The sequence below is a fragment of the Crinia signifera genome, chromosome 7, assembly GCF_055691185.1.
Source record: "Crinia signifera chromosome 7, ASM5569118v1, whole genome shotgun sequence".
Taxonomy (NCBI): Eukaryota; Metazoa; Chordata; class Amphibia; order Anura; family Myobatrachidae; genus Crinia; species Crinia signifera.
In genome coordinates this window covers 166591842-166618385 of record NC_139223.1, presented here as the reverse complement: position 1 = coordinate 166618385, position 26544 = coordinate 166591842, and the positions used below count along the sequence as shown (strand labels likewise).

General features: G+C 39.8%; 1 protein-coding gene across 1 annotated transcript; it reads right to left on the bottom strand.

The window, feature by feature from the left end:
* Positions 1-12233: 12233 nt before the first annotated feature.
* Positions 12234-13169, bottom strand: LOC146021295 (olfactory receptor 5V1-like). The gene has a single exon (XM_083155088.1). It carries the CDS (start codon positions 13167-13169, stop codon positions 12234-12236), a length of 936 nt encoding a protein of 311 aa, XP_083011214.1.
* Positions 13170-26544: the final 13375 nt, after the last annotated feature.

The following is a 26544-nucleotide window of genomic DNA, read 5'->3' as shown; positions in this document are numbered from 1 at the left end:
AGAGTGCCACAGTGCCGGAGGGTATGTTGATCCTTCCATAAGGATCAACTTTCCCTCCGGCACTGTGTGTGAGTAACATTTAACTTTACCATTACACTATCCAGAGGCCACTGTGGACTCCCCACGGAGGACTATATCGAACACCCATTTCCTATTGGAAACCAGTTACAACAATTTTGGCCACACTGGTCTGTATTCACCCCTGGGTGATAGGAAAACATTCAGTAATTATACCTGCCAATCAATTTATTCATGTTAATGTATATGCATACATATATTATTTTAGTTAATTTTGTGTAGTACTCATTTAATGTTGTGTGTAATAAAAATATACATTTTATTAACTGTTTCTCTGTGCACTTATAAGTGCCCATACGGTACTACTCTTTTCTCAACTTACATACTGTAACATAATAAGTTCATTCAGAATAATCTTAAAACCACCTTGCCATAAATAGTTAGTCAAGATATTGCCGTAAACATATATTCCATATGGCAGTTGCGTACATTTAATGTGTGCAAAGAGTTTGTTGCACACATGAGTTTGTAGGGCCCTCCTCATGGGTCATATTAAGAGAGGATGGAGCCTGTGTACTATTTCTGTATAGGCCCCGCCCACGCTATTGGTCAGCATTATGCACAGTGGAATCTACATTTGCCCGATTTCTTGTGTGTATCATTTACTCCTTATTACGTTTGCTGTAAAAAGAAAACAAATTCTCGAAAGTAGTGGTGAATATGCTTGGTACCAAATGATATTCAAATCTGAAGAGGGACTTTGAATGGCTAAGGAGGCCTAATCAAGAAAAATTGAAAGTCACTTTAGGAATCTGTTGATGTGAGGTCAAAGTGGCAATGCATTAAGTATACAGTATAACTGATTACAGAAAAGTCCCATTTTAGTAAATGTACCCCCCAAGTTTTGTTATCACTATCTACTCAATGTGAGTTGGGGTACGTAGTTATCTGGTGTGGTGGAAGTTTCTGACACCTTAAGAGGAGAATTAACCCTATCAGATGAAACATAACTTTATGTGTATTTCCACAATCTGTCCAAAGTGAGTTGGGGTATGAAACTTACTGCTACCATTTATGGTGGAAGTTGTCACACTAAGAAGCTTTTTGATACTTGTGACCACCATTTATGTGTCAGTGGTGAACCCTTCTTTTTAGTCTAATAGGAACACACCATTGGAAAAAGTAGACTATTAATTCTTCCCTGAATGTGGCAATACTACACATTTTTTGTTTTAGGTTTTTTATTTCAATATATCATGTGTCTGGATCCTAAACAAAGGAATATTGATAAAAGTCTTCCTACATGTCTCATTACTCATTCTACATTAAAGAAACATTGAGTATTTTTTTTATTCAATAAGCACCTATGATTACTTTTATTATTATGTCCTCAATTATTTTTACTTTATACAGTGGGTATAGTGATATTCCTTTTTTTGAATTTTAACGTAATGAACTAACCAGCCCTGCTTCTGCCACATAATTCCCATTCTCTACTCCCTTCACTGGCTACCTGTAAAATGGCGAATCATTTTTAAGATTGGCTTACTCACTTTCAAGGCCCTACATGACCAGAGCCCAAGGTACCTGCAGCAGCTTCTGATTCCTTACTGTCCTACTCGATTACTATGTTACATTGAAGAAGGACTACTAACAGTACCCAGAATCTCCCTGAATTCATCTGGGAGTGGAGCTTTCAACTTTATTGCTCCAACTTTATGGAACTCTCTTCCTCGCACAGTGCGAGAAGCCCCCACTGTAGAATCCTTTAAAAATAGACTAAAGACGTAACTATTTACTCAAGCATTTCACTGACATCCACTGTTAAGCTTGTTTTGTATTTTGAGCTGTAAAGACAATGCAATACTTTGATAGTGCGGCTCAGGTGTGTTCCAGGCACCTAGTATGACGCGACTGTAAAGCCTTATATGATAGGCGACTAGGGTCATGTGACGCACTTGCCGCGATCACATGCCCGGATGTGTTTGTATTGAGGACGGACTAAGTGACGCGCTTGTTGCGTGTCACACACCCGGAAATGAAGTCCGACGGTGCGGTCCAAATAGACGATGGCGTACGTCGTAAATGACGTTTTTCGCACCTTATGATGGTTTAAATAGTGGACGTGTAGTTAACAGCGGCACACGGCGCTGACATGTGCTAACAGCTCGTGGTGCTGCGTTCTGGACACCCAATGGTATGTATTGCAAAGCACTTGGTTTTTTGACATGCACTGGAAATAGCGAGTGGGAATAATGACTAAGATATGTGCACCTTGTAACTTGTTTATATATAGGTGGCACTAACTTATAGCATAATTAGACCGATATGGGATATTGTGTATAAGTAGTACAATATTGGTTATTACAATTCCATCTAGTGACTGATACACATTTTTCTATTTGTATGTTTTTCATGGTACAGGTGTTTATATTACTTCGATGTATTTCTGATATGGCTGACAAACAAGTCTTGAAAAAGGCCCTAATACGGGTCGAAACATTGACCAGTGTGATGGCAGCGTAAATAAAATGAGATAAAATAAAACAACTATTTTAACTTCAGTCTGGCGAATGACCTCCTTCTGTACCCACGTTTATATATATATATGTATATGTAACCCACTACTCCAATACGCGCTTAACAATCTCCAAAAGGAAATTATTTTACAAATTGCATTGAAGGCTGCTAAGCCAGCTGCTAAACCACAATGTTTCCCGAGGGCTGGGTAACACACAACAACAGAGACTTCCCAAATGTGGTTCAGCGCCTATAGTTCATTTCATAGTCCATAGGCAGACATATCACGGAATTTTTATGGTTTATTATTCACCTGCATCGTATTTACCAATTACCTCAATGAGAAGCCTATCGATAAATGGGTATGTTTATTATCCCTTTATCCACAAAATTTCTTCAATAATCATTGACAATCCTTTGTGGGCCGATCTACCACTTTTGTTCCCTCCACTTCACCACCACCCTTTTCTCCCCCTGTTTTTAGGCTCTTTTTTCACCATTTCTTGACCTAATTGAACCTTAAGTCCATACATTATACTTATGTTTTATAATATTGTTTATTGTAGACTGTATTCTATCCCCTGATGAAGTCAATAGACGAAACGCGTCTGGATTTTGTTGTACTACTGTGAACATCAGACTTAGAAGTTTTTAATAATTTGTTATCTTGAAAAATAACACTCTTGGTTCATTATCAAGCAAGAGAAGGATGTATGGACTATGAAATGAACTATATGCGCTGAACCACATTTGGGAAGTCTATATATATACACACACAAATTCACTCAGATGTTTCAAAGTATGAATATAAAAAATAAAAATCAAACAAACGAGTTGATTTTAACCCCTTACCGCCGCAGCCTGTTTTTGCCTTCCTGACAGAGCCCTTTTTTTCAAATCTGACATGTATCACTTTATGTGGGGATAACTTTTTATTGCTTTTACTTATCCCAGTGATTTTGAGACTGTTTTCTCGTGACACATTGTACTTTAAGTTAGTGGTAAATTTTGGTCGATACAGTCTGTTTTTTTTGTGAAAAATACCAAAATGTCGTAAAAAAATTGAACATTTTGCAATTTGCAAAATGTTAAATTTTCTGCTTGTGAGACAAATAATCATACCACTCAAAATAGTTAATAACTAACAAAGACCATATGTCTACTTTATTTTACCATCATTATTTCAACCTCCTTTTAATTTTTTTGGACACTAGGGGGCAGCAGAGACAAAATTATACACAGAACACAGAAAACGCTGCAATTGGCTGTTCACATTTGAACAGCCAATCGCAGCGATCGCCGATGGGGGGGGGGGCATCGCTGCCCCCCCCTGGGCTACGAGGGAAGATGTCTGCTGTCAGGGACAGCAGCCATCGTCCATCTGTCACCGCGTCTATAGACGCGGTGACAGTTTAAAGTCATGACGTACATTTATGCCATGCGTCGGGAAGTACATCCCGGCCATGACGTAAATGTACGTCAAATGTCGGGAAGGGGTTAAATAGATCTTTTTGCAATTCATAGTCAGTGGGTGGAATAATACCCTGAATAGTTCGGACATAGGCATACAATTAGGAACTTGATCTGTCTTTATTAATTGATCAAGTTTATGTTTTAGAAATAAATGTGTATAAGATTATATCTGCATCTATTCATGTTTTACTTTTTATGTTATGGAGCCGTAATACTTTCAGCTACATCTGCTATGTGTTGAGTTTTTTAGGCAGGACAAGGCTACACAATAAAACAATTCTTCCTGTTAGATGGATAGTGTGTAGGTAGTGTATGATATTGCTATTTTACCAATGAGTTATAGTTGTAGCAAACGTCAATTTAAAAATGTTTTCAATCTCCAATAGTTCCTGTAAGATGACTTATAGGACAGAGTTAATATTAATTAAGTAACATGTCTCAATACAATATGTAAAATCTTATCATACTGTAACTGGAATGCGTCCCCATTGAGTACACATTTACTGTACACCTGGGTCACAGTAGTGGGTTTCTGTTATCATAATTGTAAGAGAAAAACAGACGCTGACTTCTGGTCCTGTGTGATCTCTGACAAATATGTGTATAGGAAAACATCAGAAAATTCCTGAATATGTGATTATGACAAAAAATTGCCCGTACACCATAAGTGTATAGAATGATGGTTATTTTCAAATATTAATCTGTTACGCTTTATTCTATAATGAACATTTTAAAAGGCCAATAAAATGTTTTCCATAATTTACCAATTTAGATGACAATCAGAAGTTTTTTCCTAATTATTGACAGTAAGAAAAAAATAACATACCTTGACTTGATATCGCAAATGGGCAGAATCTCCAGCAATGATTGTTGGTCTTTTAAAAGGGCCCTTAATAAATCAGATATGCTATACCTGAGTGTGTGTGTTATACCTTAGTGTATAGGTCCCAAAGGCTCAGTTACAGTACGTCATTGTGCCACAAAGACAACAGGGCACCATCTACCTATTTTTATCTGCACTGAGCACCCGGGGAATGGCCTAGTACCCCTGCTGATAGATTCGGTGAAGATTTATAACTTTACTTATTTTACAAACTAAAGAAAGGTTGCACCATTTAAAAGAGGCAAAATAAGTTGGTAATAAAGAAAAGTAGGAAATAAACTTACATTAAAACCAAATCCTCCAAATAAAAAAGAATAATGTGTCCCATATTTGGTTCTGAGGTCTCAGATATACCGGTTAAGCTAGCCCTTGTCTAGGAGAGTGACAGCCCATGTGGATAGTTCTATGTTTTTCAAAGGTTGCGATGTGCCGTTGCAGCAGCATTTGAACACAATGCCACCCAGACTCGCACCCTTCATGGCCCAAACCAGCAATGAATTCATAAGTTCCGGTAGAGGTGGGGGCCCAAAGTAAATTTTTTTACCTTGGCCCCCCACTCACAAGTTCTACCACTGTTCCTGGGTGTGGCCTTTTTGTAGGTAGACAGACCAATATCATAGTGTAGTCAAAGTATTTGAAGAAGTTGTCATGTGAGGCTAAACTAATGTTTTCTCAGCTAGCCAACAATTTAGTCTAGATAGAAGGAGATGTTGTATTCATAAGGTCAGGATTTAAGAATGCATTTTTTTAAATTGTTTTTTACTAGTAAACCCTAATAAGTAAGTGATTGGTGGAAGTTGGGTGATATCCAGGGCAGGATAAAGGTAGGGTTGATAGGGGCACAAATTAAGTGCCCCTACATACTCAGAGGTCATGGTGCCAGAGTTTCCCTGCAGCGGCAACCTACGCATCAAGCCAATGACTGAGCGACAGGCTGTGGCTTTACATACTATTAAACAGCTGAGCCACTCAGCTGCCCTGTTCTGCTATATGGTTCCACTCCTGAGGAAGCCGCTGACACAGTTATCGAGGCGGAGAAACGCGTAGAGGATAAAGGGGACATCTTCTTGGCCACAATTGGACACCAGCTTATTATTCTTTGATATGACCGTACAATAGGACTGCACCAACGGTCGGAGACAAGCATCGTGGTTCATACTAAAGCCTGAAGGAACACCCCATCCCTACCTCAATACTGGTGACAAACCTAAGTATATCATATATTTTTCCTTTTTTGCATATGCATAATAAAAATCAATCCTTAAGCTGAAATCAATCTAAGCTTTGGATATATAACTAACAAAACGCTTGCATGCATGCAGTAAATTACTAACCAGTTTTTGGTTGAGATGGGAATGGACTAACAATTCTATATGTGTTGTGAGTCTTGTTTGTCTATTGTGGCCATGAAATTGTATATCTTTTAAATATATATTTTTTAATAAACTACATTTATATTCAGCACAGCGCTGTACCATATTTCTCTTTGTCTTTGCTTGGTTCACTTTAAGGGGTCTAGGTAATTTCCCCTTTTGGTACAGCTGCAGTGTGGAATATCATAATCAGCGCTCATTATCTCCTGTACTTTTTGTGCTATATGGTGCCACTGCAGGGGAAATATGGTGACACACTGGAGTGGGGGTAAGGGCTTTGCCATCAATTTCCCTTGTGGAGGGCCCCCAAACTGTTGTTGCCTCTAGGTCCCCACCAGTCTTGATACCTATATATATGTATAGATATATAGCTGGTGGGATTTAATAGATAAAATGGTGATGTTACAAAGTACATGAAGAAATGCTGTGAAGGCACATTAAAGTGGTGCTGTACAGTATGTTAGTAAATTGTTGAATTGTGTCTCAGTGGTCAAATACTTTTTGTATGATCCTGAGGCCATTATCACACCAGACCTAGAAATTTGCAATATATAGGGAAGGAGGAAAGAAAGTGTAAATTGAGTGGAAAGAATTGTACAATTACATAAAACATGAAACCCCAGTCCCCTAGATTTGCAAGGAACCTTTATGTATTTCAGCGTCATTTTAGTTTTTTTTTATGTAATCACAAAAAGGCAGACATACTGTATGGGAAATTCAGTTAGCCACAATAATATGGTAATTTATAATACAAAATACAAAATAATTCCTATCTTTTTACCTATTCTATTGTAAATTTGGGAAAACTTGTGATCATTTTTGCCATAAAAAAAGACAGGTAAAGGAAAATAGTGGAAATATGGCTGAGTACTTATTTATTATCTGGGCTCCCATGTTAAATGCACCCCATTTTTTCATACCCCTACTATCCAACTACGCATGGAGTTGATTTTATATAGTGTGGCGAGCGCAGCAAGCCACAGTGCCCGAAGCGTGGCGAGCGCAGCGAGCCCCACGAGAAAAACAGGAGCCCAGATATTACATAAGTACCAATATTTGTTATATGCATTTGAAGATGTGCCAAAAAAGCATAGAAAGTGTTTTCAGCAAATAAAATATTTTTTGTATATATTTGGGTCATTTTAAGCCACTTTAAAAGACCTTATATACAAAGATATGTTAACTGAAAGCAGACGTGCTTGAAGTATGAAAGCAATAGGATGGCATGGGTAGGGGGAGAGGAAGCACCTCCAATCAATAGGAATTCAGATTTGTCAGGGATCTAGTCAGATCTAGTCAGGTCTTAAGGAGTGGTTGAGAAAGATAGATAGTGAAAAATATAGTGAAATAGATAACAGTGGGTTAACAAAAGTGTTGGAGATCTCCCACAGAGTGGACAAATTCATCAAAGTTAACCTTTACTGTACAGTATGTTAGGCCTGTTAGAGGTAAGGGGTCAGATTTGAATCATTGGTAAGCAGTGGCAGCTCTTACCTCTCCGGGGTTGAGGGCTGCCACAATGCGGGCTCCCCCCGCCCGCTGCTGCTGTGCTCCCAGCTGCTGCCACCAGCACCGCAAATGAATCTTGGTCCCAGCCGCTGGTCTCCTGCTTCTTACAGCATGCGCTGGCCCCAGCCTCTATGGGCTGCTTTTGCAGCAGCCCCTGGAGGCATATTCAGGGTCCTGGGTCTGGCGCATGCACAGAATCATCCGTAAAAAATTGTGTGTGCGTGGCAATCAACAGCAGCTGGCACGGGGTTGTCAGACCCCAAGTTAAAGGTTAATAAAGAAAAAGATGTGTCAGCGCTGGCTGTACCAATAAATGGATCAGACGGTTCTCAGAAAATATAACAATTTTAATAATTATAAAACACAAATAAAATACAATATATATAAAAATCTATGTTTGGTTGTGAATCATTAGACTAAGAGTGCAATTTATATTGTTTAAAAACATATATTTATTTATTTACAGTTTCTTATATAGCGCAGCAGATTCCGCTGCGCTTTACAATAGTAGACAGTGATAAGACAAACTGGGTAACAACCATATATCACCGGGATATTATGAACTTGGTGGTGGATCATATATTGCTGATAAAGGTTTTATATTACCATCCTGAATTATGGTAATGGTATCCAGGCGAAAGTGACGTAATGGTCCTGGGGTGCCCTATAGTTTCAAGGGCTCACGGTTCCCACTTTGTGCAGTCCTCCTCTTATTTTGCTGGATGAAATTAGGGATCATAATTTATATGTACCGGACAGTATTAAATAGGTTTTAAAACACAATATAATTGATTAAAACGGGCTCTCACAGCTGGAAAAAAAATTATAGAAATTATTAAAGGAGCATGATATCGCATCCTAGATTTGCAGCCGATTATTCTCAATAAATTGATAGGTGGGATGATTTTTATAGAACTCTATCACAGTTCCAGTTGATTAAGATGTTATTTGTCCGCCTTATCCTTATTTGGATTTAGTATATACCGATAATAGCTGGACTCGATAAGAAAGTCAAAGTCTTGGCTTAATTTGTTCAAACATCATGCAGCATGAAAAAGATTTTATAAAAAAGTTTTATACACTTGTGATGGAGCTCCACAATTAAAAAGGATTTCATTCCCCGTAATCAGCGTCCTCAGGTCCTCTCCCGGCCGCGGGTGCTTCCAATGTTGAAGCCTTTTAAGGAGTGTAGATACCCGGGCAGCAGGGTAGGAGATGGCCGATGGTCGGAATAGGATTAACGTTTTTCCCCGCCTCTCCTCAAAAGGTCAGCGGCTTCCTCAGAATCCTCCATGAATGTATCTGCTTTCATTAGCCGGGTTTAAATAGCGCTGTCTCTCATATCGAGCGGTTGAATCAGGTGCACGGTCCAAACCTCTTTTTCGGCTTGGACCGCACGCACATACATTTTTGGAGTATAACCAAGTCTCACTTTCATTTGAGATGCATACGTGTTCAGCTTTATCTCAGACTTTTTGATTCTTTCAAATTGATTCAAAGGCTGCTCAGAAGAGGAAACTGCAGAGACCCATCCAGCTTAGAAACGTGTAACGTAAGTAAACTTGCAGCTTACCGAGCCCTTGTGTTGCCATTCCGATGAATGCACACCCCCTACCCCCGCCACCATTTTCCCTTGCAACTATGTGAGGGCGGATATGTCACAAAGAAATCCTCACATGTGCCCGCAGCTGGAGAAATCATTCGATGGACTGGGTGTTCCCATGGGAGGCACCCGAGCCTGCCACCATAAGCAATAAGCCCCTGGCCCGCACCGCTCTGTGCAAATGGCTCAACAACATTGTAAATCGCTGGAACCATTCGTAGTCAGGGTTTGCACCTGCACATGAAATATGCGTGCACATGCACAAACCCTGACCATCAGGGCAGGGGACGAATTCAGTTCTCTCTGAGTGAACCAGAATTGGCTCCATTGCCTATTTTTTGCACTCAAACTGTACAGTGTAGCCAAGTTCTGGCTATAAAGAAAGAGGCCCAGATGGAGAAGGCTTTACGTGGGCCTCCTCCACTGATAATATGCCCCTGGATTAAGGGTTCACTCAGTTTTAGAAAATACCATGGAATTCAGACGGTGCTTTGGGGATTCTGATTGGAATCTGGCAGATAAGCATCATCAGTATTGGAAAGTGTTAAACAATGGCATTATTAGTTAGTTATCCCAAATGGGTCCATCCACTGGTTAAGAAGAGTGTATGGATAAGTGTAGACTACTGTTCAAAAGTTTGGTGTCACTTTGAAATGTCCTTATTTTTTATAAAGAAAAGCACTGTGTTTTTTTTTTTTAATGAAGATAACATTAAATTAATCAGAAATACAATCTGTACATTGTTAATGTGGTAAATGACTATACTAGCTGCAATTGTCTGGTTTTTAAAAGAATATCTACATACTGTAGGTGTATAGAGGCCCATTTCCAGCAAGCATCACTACAGTGTTCTAATGGTACATTGTGTTTGCTAATCACGTGGTAGTGTGAAAGTAGCACTGTACTCTCTGATGCTTAAAAGCTTCCGCATATCAAATACCGTTGAATTTTAAGGGGCCTATACACACAGCGATTTTAGGGCATTTTCTAAGCGATCTCACTAGATTACTTAGAAAATTCCTCTATATCACTGTGCGTGTGTGCGACCCCACGCGTCGCTATTCCCCCAGCGATAAATGACATTACATACATAGTTACATAATAGTTTAGGTTGAAAATAGACTTATGTTCATCAAGCTCTTTACCAGAATATCCCTTTATTTAATAAATACGTGTGTAGCCTTAATTTATGTGTAGTTAATGTATCAGACGACACCATAATTTTACCGCCATGACTGTAAATAGCCCTTCCTTCTAAGTGTACTAAACCTTCTCCTCCATTCTAAGTACATACCCTTGTGTCCTAGAGTTTGATTTTGGAGTAAATAGGCTGCCTGATAGATCATTGTATTGGCCCTTAATATATTTGTACATGTTAAGAATGTCTCCCATTAAACGTCTTTATTCTAGAGTAAACATTTGGCTAGTTTGTCCTCAAAGCATAAGGCCTCCATCCCTTTTATAAGCTTAGTTGCCCTACTCTGGACTTTTTCCAATTCTATGATGTCTTTTTTATAACGTGGTGCCCTGAATTCCCCCTCAAATTCTAGGTGAGGTCTAACAATTACAGTGGTATGATTACATTGAAGTCCCTAGCCTTCATTCCCCCTTTTATACACGCTAGTGTCTTGTTGGCCTTATTGGCTGCTACCTGACACTGAGCACTGCTGCCCAGTTTAAATTATCCACAGTACCTTTGTTATGTCTCCTGAGATGCATGACCTTACATTTGTCCACACTAAACCTCATTTGCCAGTTTGCCAACTCATCTAGTTTATTTAAATCCCTCTGTAGAGTGGAGACATCCTTATCTGTATTCATCACCCAACTAAGCTTTGTGTCATCCCCAAAGATGGAAAGGTTGCTGCGTATTTCCTCCTCTGATCATTGATGAATTAGTTAAATAGAAGAGGCCCAAGTACCGATCCATGTGGTACCTCACTTAGTACTGGAATCCAACCTGAAAATTCTCTATTTACCACCACTCTCAGTTCTCTTTCCTGCAGCCAGTTACCCAGGAACGGATTATTAACCCTTTACTAGCTCCTCTCTTATTTTCATTAAAACCATTGGATGAATCTATTCCCGGTGATTTATTAGTTTTGATACTGCAAAGCCCCTTGTATATTTAATATTTCAGCTTTAGCTTTATTCTACGTAATGCTAATTCCATTGCCGTTGTTGCCTTTTATTAATCTTTAGCTATTTACGTATTTAAAGAATTTCTTGGTATTTGTTTTGCTTTCCTTGGCTGTGTTCCTCATATTCCCTTTTAGCTACATTTATTACCCTTTTACAAACTTTATTTAGCTCATTGTTCTTAGAAAACTCCGCCTTGTTCCCGCTTCCCATGTATATCTTGAATGCATGCTTCTTAATGTTTATTGCTTCTTTCACTTTTTTATTTAACCATGAAGTGTCTTCCTTGTGATGCTATGCTTATTCCCCTTTGGGATAAATGTAGTCGTTTGTGTGTCCAGTAACTGTTTGAAATTTGCCCAAGTTTTTCCCTCAAATACGCTGGTTATTAATTGGTCAGGGCCAATGTTCTCAGTGGAGAGCACTGGCCCTGACAGATTGCTCAGTAGGACATCGATGTGCAGCATTTGGAGCAATGTAGCATCGCTCAGAATGCTCTCCGCCCATATCACCCTGTGTGTAGGGTGCATTACTGATACGATATTAAGTCAACACTGATGAGGACAAACAAGCAGAGTTAAATGTTTTCGAGGGAAGACAAATGTTTTGCAAAGTTAATTCCAGGATTCTTACATAACACAATCTACTTTATTATTTTTTTTTATTTGTCAATAATTTCTCTGCATCTGTTATTTATATCTTGTTTACATTTCTATTAGTAGAATAGTTTTGCAATTCTAAATTTAAGAAAAGCTGATTTTATATCATTATTCCTGAGTGTATAAATCATTGGATTCAGCATTGGAGTAACAATAAAATAAAATATAGCAATTAATTTGTCTGTTCCTGCTACAGAGCTTGACCTGGGTTTCATGTAGGCGGCCATAGCTGAGCCATAAAACATTGTCACAACCGCCATGTGAGACCCACAGGTGGAGAAAGCTTTCCACTGCCCGACTGAAGATGTGATTTTTAAGATACTTAAAAAGATTTTAACATAAGATATTACAATAAATGTCACTGGGGATATGAGAACAATCACACCAAGAACATATAAAATAAATTCAATAATTATAATGTTTTTACAGCCCAGTGATAATATTTCTGGCATTTCACATAAAAAATGATTTATTTCATTCTTACCACAAATATCTAAACTGAATATAAGGGACACACAGGGTATAGAGTTAAGAAACCCACACAGCCATGTAGCGATGGCTAGTTTGTCACAGACCGTCTTACTCATGATTCTGGTATATTGTAGTGGATGACATATAGCTACATAACGGTCATAAGCCATAATAACTAGCAGAACACACTCATTTCCCCCTAAGGACACAGAAAAATACATTTGTGTTGCACACTCAGCAATTGAGATAGTTTTCTTTACTGACATCAGATCTTTCAGCATCCTCGGCACAGTGGAAGATGTATAGCAGAGATCCAGAAACGAGAGGTTGCCCAGGAAGAAATACATAGGGGTGTGAAGGCTGACATCAGAAATAATCAGAATAATGATGGAGATATTCCCAATTAATATGATCATATACACAAGTAGGAAGACAAAGAAAAGAATATTTTGTGTCCTGGGCTCACTGGAAAGTCCAAGAAGATTAAATTCTGTTATAACTGTATTATTGTTCCCGTGCATTCTTTCAAACAAACTTGGGAAAATAATGTATGTTATCTAGTTGTGTAAACAAAAAATATCTGGGCTCCCGTTTTTCTTATGAGACCGCGTCCGCTCGCCACGCTTCGGGCACGGTGGCTCGCTGCGCTCGCCACACTATATAAAATCAACTCCATGCATAGTTGGATAGTAGGGGTATGACAAAATGGGGTGTGTTTAACATGGGAGCCCAGATAATACATAAGTACCCAAAAAACTTTCCAAATATCACAACAGATGAAATGCAGGAAACTGACATAACATAATACTGTAGGCCCACTCAGAATAATGTTAAGATTTACCTTGCCATAAACAGTGAGAAGTCAATATCTTGACTTGAGCATACAGTATATTCCATATGGCAGTTGCTTACTTTTAATGTGTGCAGGCAATTTGTTGCACACGTGAGTTTGTGAGGCCCTCCCCAGGGCTGTAATAAGAGAAGATGGAGCCTGTGTACTGTCTCTGTATAGGCTCCACCCAGGTCATGTACAGTGGAATCTGCCCCATGTCTTGTGTGTATCAATTGCTCCTTATTGCATTTGCTCTTGAAAGAAAAAAATATTCTCGAAAGCGGTGGGGAATATGATTAGTACCAAATGAATTAACAGAATTCAAGTAATAATGTAGATCTCTTAGATTCTATGGTTTTGATGTGTCTTACATTTTGCAGAGAGAGAGTGTTTACTAAGGAAAAGCTGATACAACTATTTCCTAATGAGAACCATGGGTGAATAGCGATGTCAGATCACTGATAAGATCTAGTGATAGGGCATTCAGAGATAAAGGCAGTATAGCATATAATATTGGTCATTCAAATCTGAAGACGGATATTTGAATGGCTATGGAGTCCTATTCTAAAAAACTGAAAGTCACTTTAGGGAATCTGATGATGAGAGGTCAATGTGTCAAAGGAATTAAGCAAACAGTAAAACTGATTACAGAGGTTCTAACAACTGTCCTTAAAAGATAAATTGCCCTTCTATAGATGAGTTAAACATGAAGAAGTCCCATGGCACAAAGATAACTCCTTCTGCCTTGCCACCAATTTTGGACCACCAACTCAATCCATCCAAGACGTAATACAGAAGATGAAAGGGGTAATAGCGCTGAAGTCTTGTTCACATCAATTCATTTCTATCTCATGTGAATGTTTATCCTGGGGAACGAAAAAAGACACATTGTAGTCTTGACCATTCACAATGTTACTAAATGAGGGAGGGGTATTACCACCACAATGCGTACCCGGACTCACACTGGACAGGGGATCGTAAGGTGTATATAAGTGTCTTTACATTCGTCTGGTCACAACTTGTGCTTCAACATGAATGTCCCAACCTTTCCAAGGTTTAACTCTGTCCGCCAAAATGGAGGGTCGATCTAGAACCTTATTAATGATGTTCCATTGCAATATGGCATAGGAAAAAAGGGAGAGGATTTCTCTCAGTAATTTGCCAAAAAAATATTTTTTAAGTGCTTACAAATTGGTGGCTGAAAGTTGAACACAAAAAGTGGTACCTGGAGGAACAGAGTGGCCATTAACTGCAAGTCCAGTACCACCGCAGAAATCCCAGTCCAAAGAGTCACCTTTCTCCACCAATGTGTTTCGATAGACTCAGCTATATTTTTCAAGGTTGGAGAGAGGTTGATATATGTGGAGATATTTATATAGGCTCTAATGATCAATCACTCATGACTTAATTTGAGATGGTGACTTCCACCAGACGTCCCTCATGTGATCCTCTGGCCGGGTTGTCTAGACAGTATATAGAACATAATGAACACACTGCCTTCTTGGCGGTAGAACACATACCTCACTTCTGTTCTCTTAACGGATGGAAGACATAGTGCCTGATATTACAAAGCTGTAACGCACCCCAATTATGGCAGTTAACCACATCCTGCACTTCCTGTATCCTCAAACGTCTGATGGTATGGGGCACATATCATTCCTACAAAATTTGAGCATTCCTCCTCCTATTCAACATGAACACACTACCTTCATTATAGTGGAACACAAAGTCCCCCTGAATATATATAATCACTATCCATTCAAAGTTATAGTACTTAAATAATAATCCCTGTTTAAAGTGACAATGCCTGTATAAATACCTCTCAATAAAAACACCAAATATCAACAGTATAAAATAACAGGATAAAATTACAACAAATATAAACCATGAAAAAGCATACAGTATACAGTTTAAAAAATAGAGAAATCACTTTAACTCAAAGTCTGTATTTAGACCATGGGGTATGAAGGGGTTTGTATTATAGATCCACCTCATCTCTTTTTGTGCTAGTATGGTTATCTTTATTCCTATGTCTCCAATTATCTTTTATCAATTCCACTCCACAAAAGCCTTTTATGGCTTTCAATGAACACTGGAAATAAAATGGCAATGGATGGTCAACATTTCCTTTTTTAATATTTCTAACGTATTCCTTCCAATAAACCTTGAAGGTTCTTGTGGTCTTTCATATATAGCATTTTGTACTTGAACACATAATTATGTAAATGTCATATATGGAATTGCATGTCAGGAATTGATTAATTCCAAAAACTTGATTATTTATCGTTATTTCAGTATTTTTTCTATCCATTATCATGCATGATTTGTACATAGTGCAATCTACAAAATTGTGGAATCCCTTTTTGCGGATGGTCCCACCGATGTGTCTAGTCATAAATGCACTGGAAAAGACTCGGTCTTTGATATTGGGTGCACATTTATAAATCAATCTAGGTTTGTTTGGTAATATAATGGCAAGAGTAGGGTCTCTCGGATAACAGGATTCCAATTGTTCCTAAAAATATTTTCTATCCGTTTATGGTAACCTAAATAGTTTACGATAAGAGCTGTGCCATGAGTAATATCTTCTGCTTTTTCCATAGTACCTTTATTTTACAGTAGATCATCTCTGGACATTGTGTTTACTTCCACACTGGCTTTATCTATCTCTTGCTTTTATTCTCTTTATTTATAAATTTGGCTTCTTAGTACTCAAACTTTGAGTATACAGTATGTGTCATTTTCAGAACAGTTTCTTTTCAGTGTAATAAATTGTCCTTTTGGAATGTCTGTTAATAGCCGATTCAAATGATTGCTACTTGGGTATGGTTATATAGGTATTTGAAACAGATGGTTTTGAAAAAAAAAAAAAAAAGGGTCTCCAACCACCCACCATCAACATAAATTTTAAGATCCAAAAAAAATCACACTAGATTTACTAAAAGGTAATTGTCCAGTTTATTAGATTTACTAATATGAGAAATGTGAGTGTTATGTTCAATATATTAGTATTTAGAAATGTACTCTACATAAATCGTTAAGAGAAGGCTCATTGCCATGCCAAATAAAAAGAACATCATCCAGGTATCTACACCGGCGGACCAGGCTTGCACCACAGTCATGCCCAATCCATACGATAGTATCTTCCCATCGTGCCATGAAGATTTTGGCATAACTAAGGTCAAACTTGGTCCCCATGGCGGTACCCACTTCCTAGTTATAACAAAAGTCATCAAAATGTAAAATAATTATTATATAGGATTAAATGTATACCTTCTAAAAGCAACTTTTATAGATTTCCTCCATATGTATATCCCTTAAAACTATTTCCATGGCTTCTATTCCATCTTGATGTTTTATAATTGTATACAGGGACATAATGTCCGCTGTTACTAGGAATAAGTTATCTTCCTATTCAACCACTTTTATTTTAATTAAGACATCTTTATTGTCCTTCAAGTGTGACTTATTAGTTATGACCAATGGGTGAAGATGGTGATCTATGAAATATGAATTATTTGAGTAGAATGAATTTGTGCCTGCAAGAATAGGGCGACCAGGGTTTTTTTTTCTATCTTTTGGGAGTAAATATATAACTGGGAAAGAACAATCCTCTTTAATTTTGAAATCTGATGACTCTTTACATTGTTACATATTTATTACTTAGTATATATAAGATTGCTCGTTGAAATCTGAATAGGGACATTTGAAAGTCTATGGAGGCCTATTCTAGAAAAACTGAAAGTCACTTTGTGGAATATGGTGATGCGCCAACAGTGTGGCAAGGGATTAAGCACACAGTATAACTGATTACAGAGGCTCTGACAACTGCCCTTATAAGATAAATAGCCCTTCTATAGTTCAAAAATGTTATGCTACTGTAGGTTTGATGAGGTGAACTTGACCCCTACAGGAAAAAAAATCAGTGATTCCCCCATCAAATAGGCTTTTGGAACTATCTGAGCAAAAAGTTAGACTCTGCCTACAGTAAACTAAAGTTAGGAAGGCAACGAGTTCAGGACAGAATAATAAAAGCAATCATAGGGGCTTAGTGAATAAACAAAATATATACTTCTGTGTATAATAGAATGAGTAATGGGGTGTGTAGGTGAAGTCCTTCATTGATTTTCCTTTGTTTAGTCTCGAGACTCCACTAGATAAAGTGGAATAAAACACATAATATTTTTTTGTAGTATTGTCACATTCAGGGAAATAATTAATAGGTGACTTTTTCCAAGGGTGTGTTCCTATTAGACCAATTTATCACACACAAATGAGTAGTCACTAGTATCAAAAGGTTTCTTTATCTTCCGCTCAGTGTGACAACCTCCACAATTAAAAGGATCAGTACCCCCCAATTCACTTTGGGCAGATTGTGGAAAACACATAATCTTTAATTTTTTTAGGGTTATATCAAATGTTTAAGTGTCACAAACCTCCACCACACCAGAATAACTGCAGAGTTCATACACCAACTCATGTGGAGTAGATTGTGATAACACACATAAAGGTAGAAAAAAAATCCATTGGTACTCCAATTTGGAGATGTGTATGACAAAAGAATACTCTATTATGTCAAATCTTCAGTTAAAATGCAGAGTTCCCAAGTGTTAACTAGGAAAAGGCTCTTATTGTAAGTCGAAACACTTGAACACTTTGGAACTCTGCATTTTTACTGGAGCTTTGACATAATTAATTTTTTTGAACACCAAACAGATACCTTGATAGGAATATACACGACGTAGACATTGTGAGTGTGATATGCCAGTCCTGTGTTTGCCTATTTGACCCTCAGAAAACATTAAATTTTATGTGCATTATGAAAACCTTCGCCAAATGAGTTGAGGTACATAGTTATCTGGTGTGGTGAAGGATTCTGACACCTAAAGAGGAGAACAAACCCTCAACAAGTATATATTGTGAACACCAGGCTGACACCAGCCTGGCTGACTATTGCAAGCTGACTATTGTTAATTTGTCAGATTTTAAAGTAGTAAGATTTTTAAGTAGGGCGAAAACAGTTACATAGATTAAAGCTTGGACTTATTCTGGACCAACTGTGATGTAACTCCTGTCTCTTTCTCATTACAGGTAACTCATATAATCTATTACACCAGTATTGAAGTAGCTGTTTGCATACTGCTATAATTTATATATAGGTAACTCATATCATCTGTGAAGATACAGGATTCTTCAATCACTCAGACACCGAGCAGATGAAACCAAAATATGGTTTATTTTTATCACAGCACACGAAAGTAGATGAAGACAGGAAAAAGAGGCAAATGGTAGCATAAAAACATCCGGGTAGCAAAGTCCTTGTAGCATCACAGTCCAAAGCACAAACTATCACTTAGCCCACACAGCAGTGATAGCATATAAGTCCACACGATACCTAGACAGAGCATAACCTCTTAGTCCAGGACAGTCCATCAATTCTCTGCTCCTGGCTAGTCTGCAAGTCATTTTAAAAACTTCTCAAATTCCCACGGTGATCGCATCATCTGTGGGGTTGCCCAAGTTCCTGATTGGTGGATTCAAGCATAAGGTACATCCCACCTTCAATCCACAGTTGTCCAACTGCTGCTCTCAACCCCTGCTGGGTCGGTTCCAGTAAGTCTGGAAGTGGCCAGGGATATGCAGAGCAAGATACAATACAACACAAGATTACGTTATGGGCTGATCACCCCCTGTGGTGCCGGGTTCCACTAAGTCTGGTATTGACACAAAGGAGCTGAAGCTACCTTCATAGTCGGATTACATTATGTCCTGATTACCCCCTGTGAACATTTCCTGTTGGTAGCAGGGGAATTGGATCACCCCCTGTGAAGATTGTCCCTCAGCTAACACCCTCCTGTGATAGCAGGAACAAAAGTATGGTAATGGGACATAACCTTTTGGTGAATTATTTCCTGGGTATTTCCTGGCAGACCATATTAGGGCAAGAGCGATCTGATCTGGAAATACACACAGATTTGGGGGATAGAAACATCTATGGAGAATAAGAGGGTACCGACGGACTAAAATAGTACATTAATTACTACACCTAATAAAATATAGTAATTACAGATTTACAGTGAGTATGATAACCTCACATTCCTTCCCCTACTATTGTAGTCCCGGTACCAAGCTGTTCTGGAACCAATAACAACCTGGAATAGCGGGATGCAGAGCAGAGAATCTGGGGTTTGGATTTACCACCTGAGTCCCACAGGGTGACATCATACCAAACCCATCTTGTAAAAGGCGGCTGGTTTGCAGAACCAGCAAGGGCATGATTACAGCCTAAGTCATACATTGGAACTAACAAGGGATGTAGCGATTCCTCTTCTTCGGATTCTGGGTACCCCCCCTCTGCAACATTGTAACCTACTAATACTTTTGCCTCGGGCACAATGGGGCAGGGACCACTTTCCACCTCCCCCTCTTGCCCAAGGAACAGGGGCCAAACAGCAGGCCAATATAGGGGCTCTGGCCCTGGCACTTCCACCACCCCGTCCTGTCCTTCCTCCCCCAAACCCAAACTAGGGGCATGGCAAATTTCAGTCCAGCATTTGGTCTCACTGTCCAGGGCTGAGGAGGGACCCTCCATCACAAACAATTCCGCTGGTGGCTGCAGGACAGGCTGTGTCAGCTCTGTCCCCTTAAAAGCCAGATGCTCACCTGCAGATACTTCTGCGCACACCTCCTTCTCCGCGATAGCCTCCTTCCCCAGCTGAGTATGCTGGGCAGCCCGAAACACGACATCATCTGCGACTGGTATGCTTGTGGCCTGGATGTTGTTGGATACTCCTCTAACCACGGTGATCTCCTCCTGGGCGCAGTCCTCATAGATCCCCTGGCAGCAGGTTAATAATTCTGCATCTCCCACCTCAGCAAAAGGGAAGCAGTAGTGCAGCTCCTCCCGGGGTGCCTGGCTCAGAGGCCTCACTTCCTTCACGTTGGGGATAACCTCCCCCTGCAGAGAACACTGAGCAGCTTCCTCCCTAGGATGGGGGAGAAGCAGTTGCAAACGGTGCCTTTCATCACGCCCCCTGCGACACTGATCTTGCCATGCTGGGGTATCCAGGAGCCCGCGATCAATCGCCTCTTCCTCTGCCACCACGAAGCACTCCTCCAGACACTGCAATTGTTCCCACACACTCAGCTGTGCACCGAAATGGAGGATCCATGCCCGATAATCAGCAAATGCATTTGTAGGATCTCCCTGATCGTGAAGGATCAGCTGAAGGATTTCCCCGCGAGTGCAGGATTGAACTGGTATACCCCGCAGCTGACATTCTGCTATCAGCTCCTCCATACTCATTTCTTCAAGGGCAGTTAGGGGCCCCCCTGACGACGACCCTTCTCTTGCAGTAACAATTAATTCTGTGGCAGACCCCTCGGTTGTCTGCCCAGATTGCAGTAGCCCCCTTCTAGACCTTTCCTCTGGTTCTATCTGGGGCATCAATTTATTCTGGACTTGTCCTTCAGCCTCAGAATATTGTCCTCTTTGTAGCATCTGGGTAACTGTAGCAATCACTTCCTCTGTAAATTCTACAAACTCTGGCTCTCCCAGCAGATTCCACGAGGTGGCCTCACCTTTACAGTGCAGGAATGCATCCCCCAGGTAACACAACTTGTCCTGTATGCTGGATACTCTCCACCCGCTGACCATCTGCTGAGCTTCTTGCCAGTACTCCCAGATATAATGCATCTTTCTGACAATAAATAACAGATCCGGCTTCCCAGCCTGCCGATACACTGAAGAACCTCCATCCCTGAGCTCCTCTGCTCCTTCCCTTGGAAACATTTTCCCTTTCACAGGACTGACACCTGCTCACTTGCTGAACATCACCTTATTGCATTTTCCGTTTCCTTACATATGGTCTGATCCTCTGTTCTCTGTGCTTTCTGTGCTCGATGGTTGGTGTCTGAATGATCCCACTGTCGCTGCCGCCAAATGTGAAGATACAGGATTCTTCAATCACTCAGACACCGAGCAGATGAAACCAAAATATGGTTTATTTTTATCACAGCACACGAAAGTAGATGAAGACAGGAAAAAGAGGCAAATGGTAGCATAAAAACATCCGGGTAGCAAAGTCCTTGTAGCATCACAGTCCAAAGCACAAACTATCACTTAGCCCACACAGCAGTGATAGCATATAGGTCCACACGATACCTAGACAGAGCATAACCTCTTAGTCCAGGACAGTCCATCAATTCTCTGCTCCTGGCTAGTCTGCAAGTCATTTTAAAAACTTCTCAAATTCCCACGGTGATCGCATCATCTGTGGGGTTGCCCAAGTTCCTGATTGGTGGATTCAAGCATAAGGTACATCCCACCTTCAATCCACAGTTGTCCAACTGCTGCTCTCAACCCCTGCTGGGTCGGTTCCAGTAAGTCTGGAAGTGGCCAGGGATATGCAGAGCAAGATACAATACAACACAAGATTACGTTATGGGCTGATCACCCCCTGTGGTGCCGGGTTCCACTAAGTCTGGTATTGACACAAAGGAGCTGAAGCTACCTTCATAGTCGGATTACATTATGTCCTGATTACCCGTTGTGAACATTTCCTGTTGGTAGCAGGGGAATTGGATCACCCCCTGTGAAGATTGTCCCTCAGCTAACACCCTCCTGTGATAGCAGGAACAAAAGTATGGTAATGGGACATAACCTTTTGGTGAATTATTTCCTGGGTATTTCCTGGCAGACCATATTAGGGCAAGAGTGATCTGATCTGGAAATACACACAGATTTGGGGGATAGAAACATCTATGGAGAATAAGAGGGTACCGACGGACTAAAATAGTACATTAATTACTACACCTAATAAAATATAGTAATTACAGATTTACAGTGAGTATGATAACCTCACATCATCTATTACACCAGTATTGAAGTAGCTGTTTGCATACTGCTATATTTTATATATAGGTAACTCATATCATCTATTACACCAGTATTGAAGTAGCTGTTTGCATACTGCTATATTTGATATCTAGGTAACTCATACCATCTATTACACCAGTATTGAAGTAGCTGTTTGCATACTGCTATATTTTATATATAGGTAACTCATACCATCTATTACACCAGTATTGAAGTAGCTGCTTGCCTACTGCTATATTCTATATCTAGGTAACTCATATCATCTATTACACCAGTATTGAAGTAGCTGTTTCCATACTGCTATATTTTATATATAGGTAATTGTGCAAATATTTTTATAAGATTAGAATGTAGTAGTGGCTGGGATGGTATGTAACCTCTTACCATTTGTTATCTTAGTTTTATTGCTAGTGGAAGAGGGGCTCTGGCTGGGTGGGGTCTTAATCAATTAACTTAGAAACAGCTTTTAGTATATATTGTGAACACCAGGCTGACACCAGCCTGGCTGACTATTGCAAGCTGACTATTGTTAATGTGTCAGATTTTAAAGTAGTAAGATTTTTAAGTAGGGCGAAAACAGTTACATAGATTAAAGCTTGGACTTATTCTGGACTTAATCTGGACAGAAACTGCCAACCAACTTAATAACATTTTCGTATCAAAGTGACTCAAAGACAGAAAACAGCAGCAACTCAGAAAACCAAGAGCAAATACAAATTCAAGTGTCTCACCCAGTGTGCACTAGCAGCTAGGGTATGCGTTCCCCTGGGGTGTTTCTCAGGCACCCCAAAGAAAGTCAATAGTGATACAAAAAGTTGGGATTGCCCACCACCAGCGCTAGATACAATATAACACTGTTACTTCCCTTTCTCCTATGTCCTTTTTTAGGGATCGGTATCACTCTCAGCTCCTTCCACTCAGTTGGACATGTAAGAAGAGCATATATTTCTCATAGTGCATACCGTTTAATAATCACATAGAAATCATAAACAATGGAAAAAGGACATGTACATCAGGGTACAAAAACAAATCACAATAGGGGTAAATGTCACACACATATAAAATCCAATGGTAAAGTGCCAAGTGCAATAATGGAAAGGTGCTTGAATCTAGTTACCAGATGTTGTGTGAACCGTAGAATATACAGTTCAAAATGCGCATGCATATAGTCCTAGTCGCCCAGGCACAACCTGGATCAAGATGCTGCTGCCGGTCCCACGATCCTGCACCAAAGTCCACCTCCAGGGCTTCCGACGCTTCCGGCGCGTTTTGGATCCTGTTCTGGATCCTTTTTCAAGGCATACATAGTGTGTGTGGAGAAGTCCATATATATAGTGTCCCGGTAATTGTCCACAGTGTGACGCAGCCGCCGGACATCCCTCTTCCGGATGCCGCGCGGCTCTCTCGCGTCATCACGTCAATCATGTGACGCGGCCTGAACCCAACTCACTTCCGGGTGCGCGCGTCATCACAGCACGCGTATTTATGGATCCATGGTTACCTGGTATTCTCGGCATATCTTTTACTCTGCTCCGGTCATGTGATTACTCACAACCCACATGATCGGCAGAGATTGCCGTTGCATGGAATCTTTGTAGTACTTCCGCCCATACATACTATTGGCACAGTAAAAAACCTTATAAAAAGAGGATAAAAAAACAGTAAATATCTAAAACACATTATAAAAAATACCAAGAAAACCAAGAGACTGCTTTGAGTGAGCTCACTTCATTCTCCCATCACACTACTCCTGGCTGCTTAATCTGCCTATTCAGCTGTGATATCACCATTTCTACATCTGCTAAAACTTTTTGAATATCAATCTTTATGCTTGTACTTGCACTGTCAGTTTTGAAAATGCCCAGCTGTACCTCTAATGACTTTACCTCTCTTGCTGTTCCATTGAGAGTAGGTGTCCCTGAATATTTTATTCTTGGCCCTCTTCTCTATCTCTACATGTCCTCTCTGGGTGAACTTATTTGTTCACTCGACTTCCACTATGCTGATAATACTAAAATCTTCCCCTCGTTTCCTGATCGCTCTCCTTTCATCTTAACTCATATGTCCAACTGTCTCTCTGCTGTCTACTCTTGGATGACCCAGCGCTCTTTTAGACTTAAAATATCAAACACTAAGCTGACCTCTTCCGACCCTCCTGCATAAAACCTGACCATCTCTCATCCTAACCTGTTTAAGCTCACTTCTACCCCTTCTGTGTCACCCCTGTCTGACTAACCCTCCCCTTTAGAATGTAAGCTCTCACGGGCAGGGCCCTCTCTCCTCATGTGCCTTTCTTAGAATATATAAACCACTGCCACCCTGATGATTGCTTCAGTGTCCTGTCCCCTGATGCAACTATCCATATTTACCATATACTTGTCCTAAACTGTCTTGTGATGTAATTTGTTATGTGTGTTTGCTAATAACTATGCTCTGTAAAGCGCTGCGGAATCTGTGTGCGCTATATAAGAAACTGTTAATAAATAAATAAATAAACAAATGAAAGATGGCTTTATGTGTATTTCCACGTGCTGTTCAAATTGAGTTGGGATATAAAACTTACTGCACTGTTTATGTTGGAGTTTGTCAAAGAGGAAAATAAAGAAATGTTTCGATACTTAGAACTACTCCTTTATGTGTGAGTGGGGAACACTCCCTTGGAAAAAGTCACCTATTAATTCTTTCCCTGAATGTGGCAATCATACACATTTTTTTAAGTTTTATTCCCCTATATTCAGTGGTCGAAGTGACAGTTAAGACCTTACCTTAGGACTGTAATCGGTGGAGAAGGAGACTTTGGTCCGTGGAAACGGCGATGCAGAGGAGGTTGTGGTCAGCAGCAGGGGTGCGGAAGATGGTGCGAGGTAGTGTGGAGGAGGCTGTGGTCGGGACTGAGAAAGTGAAAGCATTGTCATAGAGAGAGACACAGCAGGGAGAGTGACAGCAGGGACTGAGAGAAGCACAGAAGGGACCTAGAAAAGGACAGCAGGGACCTAGAGAGAGCCAGCAGGGACATAGGGGCAGGGAGATGAATGGCAGGGGCAGGCCCACTTTGACCACTGCCTTTATCTGAAGAGTCTGGACACTAAATAAAGGAATATCGACAAAAGACTTGGACGACATGTCTCATTCTACATCAAAGGAACATAATTTGATTTTGTTAATTCACTAAGCACCTATGATTGTTTTTAGTATTCTGTGCTCAGATTTCATTTTATATGGTGGGTATGGTGATAACCCTTTTTTTTATTTTATGAGATTTACACATTGGTTGCCTTTGCACAAATCTTTAGGAATTGACACTTTATTAGTGAGTTTTGCTTGTCTGTGTTGACCTGCTTGCGGGTATTTCTTACTAAGATATTTAATTTCTCACTTGTACCATTCCGCAATCTTTTAAAGTTTATGTCCCTAAATCTGCAGTAATTACTGGCTTATGCACAGACACACACACACACACACACACACACACACACACACACACACACACACACACACACACACACACACACACACACACAGAAACACACATACAAGTGTACTTAAATATTAAAAAAAATACCAATTCTGACAAACCAGTTGGTTTTTGATAGATTTGTGATTCATAGTTGATGGGTGGTTGGAAGTTTGATGAGTTTGAACATAGGCATACAATTGTTCACATGATCTGTCGTTATTAATTTATCAAGCTTGTGTTTTAGAAATAAATGTGTACAAGATTACATCTGCAGCTTTACAGGGTTAGCCTATCATACAATAGGTTAACCAGGCTGAATACTGTATGTCTTCATTGGAGAAACGGAGGTTGAAAGGTGATGTGAGTAGTATGTTCAGATACAGGATTGGGAATCATATGGAACTGGGAGATGATTGGTCACTAACAGGCCTATACTTAGGGCACGCGGCATGTACTGAGGCTCGAGGAAAATAAATTCCGCACTGAATTAAGAAGAGGATTCTTCACCATTACAGCAGTAACATTCTGGAACTCATTGCCAGTGGGGTGGTTACAGCAACTACTGTTAATGAATTTAAATAAAAACTGGGTGCATTTTGGCCACTTGGGAATACTATACTGTAGATATGACTTACTCAAGTCAGTAGTTACAAGTCAAATAGGTTAAACCCAATGGACTAATGTCTTTTTTCAACATTGATTACTATGTTACTATGTTTTATTTTATGG